The 12,330-nt window shown below is 36.6% G+C and overlaps 1 protein-coding gene across 5 annotated transcripts in view; it reads right to left on the bottom strand.

The window, feature by feature from the left end:
• The window catches only part of LOC123532250 (uncharacterized), a 53,871-nt gene that overhangs the window by 22,157 nt on the left and 19,384 nt on the right, over window positions 1-12,330 (bottom strand). For all 5 annotated transcript variants that reach the window (XM_045313641.2, XM_045313642.2, XM_045313640.2 and 2 more), the window contains exons 6-8: window positions 5,172-5,243; window positions 4,166-4,194; window positions 1,198-1,311 (exon numbers count right to left, since the gene is read on the bottom strand). In XM_045313641.2, the coding sequence (XP_045169576.2) occupies window positions 1,198-1,311; window positions 4,166-4,194; window positions 5,172-5,243 (215 nt within the window). The remainder of the gene's footprint in view (window positions 1-1,197; window positions 1,312-4,165; window positions 4,195-5,171; window positions 5,244-12,330) is intronic.

The following is a 12,330-nucleotide window of genomic DNA, read 5'->3' as shown; positions in this document are numbered from 1 at the left end:
AGTTGCATTAAAGTTGTTTCCCTTTAGCAAGTTACGCCATTTTCTTCAAATGTTTACCAAATTTCAAAGCTACAAAAATTGATTTATTTATTGATAAGTGGATGGAGAAAAGCATACTAATTTATTTGATAACATCAAATTTTCATTATTATTGGTAAGGGGTAAATACTTATTGATGCAAAGTTCACTTAACTTTGTTATGTTTTTTTCTGTCAATGAAACAGCATTTGCTACGAAAGTTGGTGGGGGAAGGAATTTACATTATCACAGCAGTTTCGCCACAAGAGTACACAGCATGTATGCAGCAGGAGTACACAGCATGTACGCCGCAGGACTCGGGCCAGGAGTACACAGCATGTACGCCGCAGGAAAGTACACAGCATGTACGCCGCAGGAGTACACAGCATGTACGCCGCAGGGGTAGTACACCGCAGGCTCATTTGCATGTGAAAAGTGTATGTGCCGCGTACATGCTGTGTACTATTTCTCGCATACTAAATTCCTCCAGCGTACATCCTGTGTACTATGTAGTCCACAGCATGTACGCAGCAAGTAGTACGCGGCAGAGCTCATTTGCATGTCAAAAGTGTACTACAAACGTACTATCGGTGTATGTGCGGTGTATATCCTGCGTACTATTGATTTCAGTACACATCATGTACGCATCATATACGCTGTATGTACACAGCAAGAGTACGCAGCAGGCCTTTTTCTTCTGTAAGGGCTATGCTGGATTTCTGTAAACACCTGCATGTTCATGTTTCATATTATTTACATTTATCTCATTTTACTAAAAGGAAAGAGTTAAGTGGAACGCACAACCTACATCATGTAGGTTTACTTTCTGGACCTTACATGGTCCTCAAAATGAATATGAATTTAACCATTTATGAGCTGTATAACTGATAATAACATTGTTGCAAAATGGGTTTTCCTGCATGCAACAAAAGAAGTTTTAGGGCAGTTACCAATAAATGAACATGTAGCTTCACTCAAACAGTTAAGTACACAAGCTGAAACCTTGCCTTGAATCTCTAAAATACAATTTAGATGATTATGCAGCTTATTACACAAGACTTCAGCCAAATTTATGTATCTGAACTGTTACTAATTACTAATTTTTACTGATAAATAAAGAAGTAATGAAGTTCTGTTTTACAATAGAATTTTTTTATGAAATCAAAACCATAAACTTACCCTGCAGAAAATTAAGACAACAACAACAAGTAAGTTGAGCAGTAAAATGATCATGAACACACCGAGCTTAAACTGATCTACTGGCATATCTAAATCAATCCAATGTCGTCTGACCTGTAAAATAAAAGTTTGACTGCTTATTTCAGTTTGCTCTAATGTTGCACAAACACTCCGGTCAAACTGTCATTCAAGAAGACCTCACTGAATGGTAATATTAAGAAATAAGGCAATGCCTCAACCTGGTATTGTTACTGTCCATCAGCTTGCCCAGAAATATGTGTTTGTATCCATTTAAAGATATATTAAAAAGACTAAAAAGCAATACTGCCCATATCTGTACTGACGTGCAAGATGTTGTGGTTCAGACAAGTTATGTGGATGCTTATTACGCATAAGGAAAAACCGTATTCTTTCAAAAAATCTGAAGTCAGACGCTCTGTGCAAGTGCCGGAAGACCACATTTTTTAATTCGATAATATATACCTCATTCGGTGTATATTGCATGTTACTGTAGAGGGATCGATCCCCTAATAACTTTAAATTAATCAGAACAGAACAGAACAGAACATGACTTTATTAACTCAAGTTACATATGCAACATGTGAGTATACAGACAAAAGTAAATTATAACAAATTTTCACATGACATGGTGTTTCTATAAAAGTAAGTATGCTAACATTATTTCTGTTTCATTATAACATTATAAACAGTGACTATAAGAAAAGAGAGAAGAGTTGATGATTGTACTTCAATAGATAGTGGGACAGGAGGTGCGCATGGGGGGGGGGGGGGGGGAAAGGGGGTAAATGCCCAGATAACATATTAATCAATCCAGAACAAACCCACAATATGAACAACTATTCTTAATATCAATCTGTGTTATAAAGCTCAGTTTCTGACCACATATTTTACATTCTTTCTCTTTTTCTCAGACTGTTACTTTTTCATTTTTCAAAGTTACAGATCGGTCTAGAACTTAGAAACCAGCCATGAAGTTCATTATCATCTACTGAAAGATTGAAAAAGCTTAACGAAATATATCAGATGGCAAAAAGGTCATGAAAATCTGACTACAAACTACTAAAATTGGGTATAATCATAGGATAGGTGTTTGTGTGTTAAGGGGCTAATAACTATGCTTCCTAAAAACCAGTTAAACATACATTGTTTAGCCCAAAATTGTACATCTGTAATTTTAAAACAAACTAGAGTTGTCACTGAAGTGACGAATTATAACCCCACATTACGTCCTTGTCACAGAACTTAAAGCCATTGTCAAAGCTAAACTTGCTTGACCTCTGACATACTGACCTCAAAATCAATAGGGATCATGCTCAACCACCCTATGAAGTTTCATGATCCCCAAGCGTTCTCAAATTATTGTCAGGAAAAGTTTAAACAGTTACTCTGACCTTTGACCTTTCAAACTCAAAATTCATAGGGGTCATTATGCTGGTCATGACCAGTTGACCTCCCTATTAAGTTTCGTGATCCTAGGCCCAAGCGTTCTGAAGTTATTGTCCGAAAACCGTTTAAATGTTCCAGGACACTATGACCTTGAGCTGAAATCTCCTGACCTCAAAATCATTAAGGGTCATTTGCTGGTCAAGACCAACTTCCCTATCAATTTTCATGATCCTAGGCCCAAACCTTCTCGAGTTATCAGCCAGAAACCATTTAAACGTTTTGGGTCATTGTGACCTTGACCTCTGACCCACTGACCTCAAAGTCAAACCTGATCTGTATTTCATGATGTTACATTTTTGTACCAAAATTTATGATCCCAGGCCCAAGCATTCGCAAGTTATCATCCAGAAACCATTTAAGTGTTCAGGGTCACTGTGACCTTGACCTTTGACATACTGACCTCAAAGTCAAACTTGACCTGTATACTTCATGATGTTACACCTGTGTACTAAAATTTTAGGTCCAAGTTCTCTCAAGTTATCCAGAAATTGTTTAACTGTTCAGGGTCACAGTGACCTTGACCTTTGACCAACTGACCTCAGTCGACCTTGACCTGTACTTTCTAATGTTACACCTGTGTATCAAAACTTATTTAAATCTGTCAAGCCTGTCATGAGTCATTGTCTGGAAACCATGAAAACCAATGGGCCGACAGACAAGCTCACTCCTACATACACCCCCCACCAAACTTCATTTTGTGTGGGTATAAAAACTAGATGTGTCCATATGACACTAGTGCCCCAATACCTGTCACTGTATGCATAATTTTGACTAAGTAAAGGGTCATAATTCTGGTCTAGTTGTGTAAAATCCCAATTAAAATGCCAGGTGCCCAACTTCTCATGCTGAATAACAATCCTGTGAAGTTTGATGACTCTAAGTCAAATAATTTTTCAGATATGCATGACACAAATTTGGACATATGAATGGACGGCAACTCAAGTGCCCCTCTCCCCCGCAAAATTTTCAGGGAGCACAAAAATTCTTACTTCATTTGCAAAAAGGTTAAATCAGTTATATAATTGCTGAAGTACATGGACCAAAAAACAGACAAATTTGGGGCAATATTAAGTTCTTTTTCATAACTCTTACTTAGCCTGCTAAATTTCTAAAATGGACTGGCCCATTACTTAATTTGGGCAATACCATTCATTATCTGAAGGGTTGTTCATTGAAAATTTACTGACTGCATGAATAGCGAACAGTGCAGACCAAGATCAGCCTGTGCAGGCAGATCTTGGTCTGCACAGGTCGCAAAGGCAGAATCACTTGCCGCCAGCAGGCTAAAGGTTAAATGTCAAAACATTTATGCTCAAATTTACTCTGATTGCTCCATTCAACACTCGCTTGACAAAAATTTTCCAAGGTGGCGTGCACCTCCGCACCCAACCCTGACATCCTTAGAAATTGTGCCTTTCCTAACCAAAGATCTTGTATCCTTTGTAAGGGGTCAGGCTATAATGGACTGGCTGTGATTACACTGATTAATTTTCAAATGTACCTTATATATATTCTCGACTGAAGCAGCAGCTGAAAATTAAAAATAAAGTATAAAGAAAGTATACATTGCATCAGAATGAATTAACAAATTTATCACTTACTATCATTTGATGGTATTAATGTATTAATCTTAAGTCTTGCTTAGGCAGTATTTACACATGACTCAACAGACTTTACTTTCAGATTATTTCAATTCTTTGAAATTATTATAAGTTTTAATGTTGTGAATTCATTAATTATACTTGTGAGGAATCAATGCAGTAATAGTCAATTCATATCCATTTTGGTACACTTTCTAAGATTTTCACTCATAGACCTATTTTCAACAAAATATCAATACAGTTCCTTTAAAAAATTAAGGAAAAAAGGGGTGTTGAACTGCATGCAGTGAAATGTTAGTCCACTGTAGTCAGGACTTTGTAACACTCATATTTGCACATTCCAGAATCACATCTGCAGTGTCCAGAATAAATTAACACACTACTTTCATTTTCATGTAAACAACTCGAAGAAGTGTGGATATAATTGTGAAAGTGTCTTATTTTTTTGTGTAAAATATATTACAAGAGTGAAATAACGTCCTCTTGATCTTTAGTTTACATGCAAATAGAAAAAATTAGGATCAATTTATTACTGGCTTTTTTCGTTCTCACCATAGAAGCATATTTTTGACTGAATTACTGCTATTAATCCTGAATAGAAAACTAATAATTATATATTCCTGAACTACTATTCCTGGATTTTGTAGCTGAGTAAATACATGAAATGAAATTCAAATGAACAAGTGAAACTCCCATTCATTTTCAGTATCTAATTGAAATCATATCCCCATGAAATATAATGTAGCTGATTTTGCCAAAACCACAGAATTTCATGTCCACACATTAAAACACTTCACAGAAAGTAAAATTGTAAAAAATAGTTCAATTTTGTATTTTAATCTGTTAAAAAAAACTTTCAAAATCTTAATTTCACAAATTGTAGTTATCATGAAATAAGTAACTCACTTATAACAGGAGTGACTGCGGGTATTACAGTGGCTCTCTCTGGTACTATTTCAACCCACGATGCACTTCGACCTTCAATAAATTATTTGTATAAATAAACATGAGTAAAGAATACAATAATTATAGGTTATTAGCTTTGTATTGGGAAATATTGTGCAACTTTAGGAGCGCAATATTCTTCCGCTGAAGAACGAGTGCATATTTCCTGATGCAAAGATAATAACCTTTTTATTACATACGCATCTACACGTACAAGTAGAGGTGCGCGGTATTACTTGTATACCGGTAACCGTGGTACCATCTTGCCGTGGTACGATACCGGGGTACCATCGGGGAATACCGGTATTTTATCAACATTATCCCTACTTCTGTTTATGTTTAATTTACATTGTCTATGTAGCCCTCCATAACAGCAATTGACACCATGCATGATTTTCCGATTTATATCTCTGAAATTCCCATGCTACTATTATTAGTTTCCAAAAATAACCACCCAATGGTGTAATTGAACATGTATGATCGACCGCGTGATCCCCAATCAAAACCTTCGAAAACCTCCAGATTATTCCGTATAGATGGATGACGTCATGGGCGCACTTGTCTTTACTTTGAGTCTGGTAAATTCAGCGAGTCCCGACTTCTTGTTTAAATGATGATAGTTTAAAATATCCCAGTATGTACTTTCATGTACTAAAAAAGAAATAAATAGTATGGAAAATGTTGAGTCGAAATTTATTTTTTGTTTGAAAACGATTTGATGAAGCCTTCATACTATTTGTAAACGTTACTGGTTTATCAAACGGGTGCACGAATCGAATTTCAAACAAGCGCAACCTATATACATGTGACCCAGTGCTTCCGTAGAGAGAATATGGCGTCTTCCGACGAATACATGCTGGTAAAAAATACTAAGGTCATTAATCTAACTAGTCATTAGTCAAGTTAATATTCCAGTGTATTTTTTTTTCTTAAATTCTAGTCGAGTAACTAGTCTTCGTTGTTGCTCATAATAAATTAAGTATTTCTGAGAGTTTTTCAATATTTTTATGACCATTACCATAGCTTAAGTCTTACGATAATTATAGTGGTATACCGTGGTATATACCGCGGTAATTAGGATAAAACCGTGGTATACCACGGTTTTTTTTTCAAGGCGGTACCCAGCCCTACGTACAAGTATAATGTAAATATCATAAATATGTTCAATAGCCTGAACAGGATTCACAATACTGAACTAAAAAGAAAAAAATAGTGCAACAACACACACTGAATTACGTCACGCATCCGATATGAAATTCAGGCGTCAGTGTATGGAAAAATATTGACGTTTTTGGGACCATGCAGTGTAACTTAATGGGGAATTGAAACAAGTATGTAATAAGAGTTAGCACTTTAGCACTTGTTAACTAAAAATTTAATAATGTCTGTACCAAAATACTTAAAAACATCCAAAGGGGTAAAACTGCAGAGCAAACATACTGTTGGCATATAATTAGTACAGTCAGTAGAGCAGCAGAAATATCAATGAATAATGCTGAAAACTCTATTTTCGTAGATTCAGTTCTCATACAAGGCATAACCGTTTTAACATTTGATTAAGCTAACGGTAGTTTAACTTTTAAGGTTATATTTCAACATTTTAGAAGACTTAGTATAACAAATGAATGAATATTGCAGTGGCATTACAGAAGTCCGCTACCGGTGGAAAACTTGATTAGTGTACGTCCCTTGTGGTTGTTGGCAACAAATATTGTTTGAGTAATTGCAGGAGGCAGATTTGCAGACAGGTAGGTGGACGGGATGGAGGGCATTCCTAAAGTCCCCTCTAGGTGACTAAAAATGCTTCAAAGCAAAAACTATTTTTACTTAAATTGCAACAGTTACCTTGACTTACACACAGAGATCATGTACGTAACACAATGTTTCATCATGGGGAACATTTGTGCGCAGTACTAAGATAATCTGTCAATGCACATAAAAGTTAATGAGCAAAAACAAAATCACTTGACCTTCAACAGTGACCTTGACCTTTGACTCAACCATGGTCATGTGTGCAACACAAAGTGACTAGTTTAACCACGGGGAACATTTCTGTGTAGTAATTAAAAATCCTTCAATGCAATTAAAATCTATGAAGCAGAAAGCTTTATACTTGACCTTCAATGGTAACTTTTACCTCTGATTGACAGGCATAGGTCATGTAAGCAACTCAAGCAAAACATCATCTAAGTTAAATGGGGAACATAATGTGTGAGAGTGTATATAAAAATGCTTCAAAGCATTTAGAAGCTAAGGAACAAACACTATTTCAACTTTAATTTCAATAGTGACCTTGACCTTTGACCACCAAGCATCGGTCATGTATACGATATAATAGTTATGGAGTGGAAACAAATTTCTACTTGATCTTAAGCAGAGACCATAAACCAACAAGCAAAGACCATGTGTTGACACATTGTCTCATCATGGGGAACATTTGTATATAGCACAAAGATAATCCATCAATGCATATAAAAGTTACGAAGTGGAAACAATTTTTACTTGACCTTCAATAGTGACCTTGACCTATAACCTACAAGTGTAAGTCATGTATGTGCACAATCTACATACTGCCCTCTATTCACATACCATTTCTGGTAGTTTTATGAACCTAGCTTGAATACATTTTGAGAAATTGCAGGATCCAGATTTGTAGACAGATGGACAGACATATAGAGGGCATTCCTATAGTCTCCTCTGGTGTTCCCCTTGTAGGGGACTAACAAACCTATGACTTAAGGATTATGAACATAAAATGTCTTCACAGTTAAACCAAAATATCATACCAGTGTTCACCACCAAGACTAATAATATTTTGAAAAAAGATTTAAGTGGCAGTGGATTTAACAGCTGGTTAAAGTTCCAAACAACTGGGCTCTGACCTAGCCTTAAAGATGTTCCCATTCAATGCTGTGCAACCTTAAAACAAGACTAGCATATCAGGGCCCTCATTTGCCGATTTTTGGGGCCGAAATCCGGCCCCATTCCCCCCTTGAAATAGTATGTTTTTTTCCCCCCAAGTATAGAAAAATTCCCCCTCGAAAGAAAAAAAAATTCAAGAAAAAATTGATACCCGATAGTCTTAGGAGCGTCTCGAAACTTAATGGGCCTGATAAAGTTTTACTGATCCGTATAATACGCGCGTTTTTCAGTTCCCCGGATTCGTGTATGCAAAGTTACTTCCCTTTGAAAAAAATGTCTCATAATGCAAAATCATACCGTAAAAAGATCACGGATGCAACAGGGGTGAAATGCGCAAAGGTAGATTTGCTTTTTAAGCAGCATGCCCTCAAAAAACAAACTACTGTCACGGACACCGCTGTTTCACCAGGGCCAGACATGCACGATCAGGTAGATACGATGAAGGGAAGCCCTGCTCCGGTTACCACTTCAAAGGCCTAAAGGACCAAAAGATCGACATGTGAACCTCGATTGGATGTCACATAATTGATTTTATAAAAGAAATAAAAGTTGCCTGTTTTCAATAGATTATGTTCTGTACAATACTTCAGATATATTCACATTAGTTTGATATCTGTAATACTCAATTGACCTTAATTCAAGGGGTTATGATCAGATGTCATATCTCCAGAATGAATTCCCCCCTCCCTTGAAAATGACGCGAAATTCCCCCCTCGAAGGGCCCCGGCCCCAATCCCCCAAACTGTAGAGAGGGCCCTGCATATTGTTGTATTGAGGTAGGACATTCTCCCCCAAAGCATAGTAGTAAACAGAGGACAGAAGTGGAAGTTAAAGTGGCTTAGTGATGGAAACATAATAGGGATCATCTACTTGGCATGTCTAATCATCTCATGAAGTTTCAATGTTCTGGGTAAAGTGGTTCAAAAGTTATGGATTGTTAATGATTTCCATGTATATGGCCCCTCTGAAATGATTTTCCATGTTCTGGCACCTGTGACCTTGACATTTGATGGAGTAACCCAAAACAAAAGGGCCATGATGGCCCTGTATCGCTCACCTGAGTACCATTACTCAAAATGATATGATCAAGTTCTGACATAGAGCACATTATAAGGCATACACATTAAATATCATCACGATAAACATTTTCTTGTAACAGTCCCTTTTGACCTAGTCAGGGCCAATTTCCATACCAAGTTTGTAATTTGTCATAAATTGAGTCAAAAGTTATCTACCCTGATTGTCCGAGTCCATCTGATGGCACAAATGACATTTCAAATCAGTATCTTCATTGGTTACTGAGATACACCAATTTTAATTTAAAACAAAGGGAGGTAATTTGACACAAAATCAGTCCATAGCTATCTACCCTGATTGCCTCAGTCCAACTACAGACAATAATGAAATTTCAAATGAGTTCTATAAATACTTACAGAGATAAATCCATTTTTATTAAAATCAGGGGAGGTAATCATGCATTGGTATATGCATGTAAAAGATACAGAGTACAAGCCTATACAACAATATATTAGTAAAGTATTCATATCGATAAATGTTATATCAAGAGTTATCTAGTATGACTATTTCTTACCATGGAAGACATAAATAATGTTTCAAACTAATCTCATTAGAAGCTGCTAAGGTGTATTCATTTAGATAAAAAATAAAGGGAGGTAATTTGACATAAATTCAGTCAATATGTATCTTCACTGATTGTCCAAGTCCATCTGTTGACATAAATGAAATTTCAGATCAGTAACTTCATTAGTTACGGAGATATACCCATTTAAATTTTAAATAAAGGGAGGTAATTTGACATAAAATCAGTCCATAGTTATCTACACTGATTGTCTCAGTCCAACTAATGACAATAATAAAATTTCAAATGAGTCCTATAAGTACATACTGATATAAATACATTTTGATTACAATCAGGGGAGGTAATCAGATATAATATAACTCGGGAACCTACAATTGGATCTGATAGATTCGTCATGGAATCCAAGATTTATTGTTGTTGAAGATATTTTAGAAGTTTGTATCAAATCAAACCATAAATGAAGTTTCTATATGGCTGCAAATGCCAAAATAGCAAATTTTGGACCTTTAAGGGCCCATAACTCTGGAACCCATGATGATCTGGCCAGTTTAAGAAACGAATCAAGATCTTGTGGTGATACAAGTTGTGTGCAAGTTTGGTTAAAATCAAATCATAATTGTAGCTGCTATTGTGCAGACAAGGTCAAAATAGCTTATTTTGGCCCTTTCAGGGGCCATAACTCTGAAGCCCATTATGGGATCTGGCCGGTTCAAGAAACTTAAAGGAACCAAGATCTTATGGTGACACAAGTTTTGTGCAAGTTTGATTAAATTCAAATCATAAATGAAGCTGCTATTGTGCAGACAAGATCAAAATAGCTAATTCTGGCCCTTTCAGGGGGCCATCACTCTGGAACCCATAATAGAATCTGGCCAGTTCAAGAAAGGAACCAAGATCTTATGGTGATACAAGTTGTGTGCAAGTTTGGTTAAAATAAAATCATAAATGAAGCTGCTGTTGTGCAGACAAGGTCAAAATAGCTAATTCTGACCCTTTCAGGGGCCATAACTCTGGAACCCATAAAGGAATCTGGCCAGTTCAAGAAATGAACCAAGATCTTATGGTGATACAAGTTGTGTGCAAGTTTGGTAAAAATCAAATCATAAATAAAGCTGCTACTTTGCAAACAAGGTCAAAATAGCTAATTTTGGCCCTTTCAGGGGCCATAACTCTGGAATCTATAATGGGATCTGGCCAGTTCAAGAAAGGAACCAACATCTTATGGTGATACAAGTGGTGTGCAAGTTTGGTTAAAATAAAATCATAAATGAAACCACTATCGTGCAAACAAGAAATTGTTGACGCACGCACGCAAATTCTGGCCCTTTAAGGGGCAATAACTCTAGAACCCATGATGGGATCTGGCCAGTTTTCGAAAGGATCCGAGATATCATGCCAATACAAGTCTTGTGCAAGTTTGATCAAAACTGCTTGTAAAATGTGGTCTCTACTGTGTTCACAAGAAATTGTGGCCAGATGGATGGACGACAGACGAAGGGGGATCACAAAAGCTCACCCTGTCACTACATGACAGGTGAGCTAAAAACAATAGGGGACATCTATTCAGTAAGTCCTATGAAGTTTAAAGCTTCTGGGTCACATGGTTCTCAAGTTAGTGATCTGAAATGGTTTCCATGTTCTGGCTCCTGTAACCTTGACCTTTAATCGAGTGATCACAAAATCAATAGGGGTCATCTACTCTGCATGTGCAATCATCCCAAGATGAAGATTCAACATTCTGGGTCAAGTGGTTCTCCAGTTATTTATCAGAATTTGTTTTCCATGTTCAGGCCCCTGTGACCTTGGCCTTTGATCCAGTGACCCCAGAAACAATAGGGGTCATCTACTCTTAAGTCCTATCATCCTATGAAGTTTGAAGGTTCTAGGTCAAATGATTCCAGGGCTTTTCATCAGGAAATTGGGAAGAGGCCTTGGCCTTTCAAATTGGGAAATTTATGCGCGATAACTGTTCATTTTGGGAAAAATTATCAACCGAAAGTAAACATCGAAAAACAAAGCAAATTTAGCTCCCCTGAAACTTGGATAAAAATCCAGGCCACGGATCATAATGTATTTGACTGGCAATGTGTCACAACTGGTTCTGTGGGCTGTTAGGCTATTGTGTGGCAAAAAATTGATACCAGACAAACGCTTCCTCTGGATATACTAAAATGTAAACAAAATCTTGGGGAAATTTTACCTTGCATTTTGGAAAATATCTCTGCCACTGTTGGGAAAAAATAGTATATTTTTGAATTGGGAAGTCGCCTTTTAGTCCAAGAAATCCGTTCCTAAAAAGGGTCAAATTGTGCACTTTTTGTGAAAAGCATGAAACTTGGCATGGTAGTAGATAAATACATTACTCTTCATTTAAGAGTGGGAAGCAGCGTCTTAAATCCAAAATGGCTGCCAAAATCCAAGATGGCCGCCATAATTCAAAATTTTATGAAAAAATTAAGGAAATCATTAAACAGCTATGTAAAACATGCAAAAAGCATGCACATGGGAATTAGTAGAATATCATAATATAATACCTGGAATAAGTCTATCATTTGTATTGACAAAATCCAAAATGGCTGCCAAAATAAAAGACGGCTG

The sequence above is a fragment of the Mercenaria mercenaria genome, chromosome 11, assembly GCF_021730395.1.
Source record: "Mercenaria mercenaria strain notata chromosome 11, MADL_Memer_1, whole genome shotgun sequence".
NCBI classification, from domain to species: domain Eukaryota; kingdom Metazoa; phylum Mollusca; class Bivalvia; order Venerida; family Veneridae; genus Mercenaria; species Mercenaria mercenaria.
Note: the sequence above shows the minus strand (reverse complement) of the source record. Positions and strands in the feature narration are given on the sequence as shown.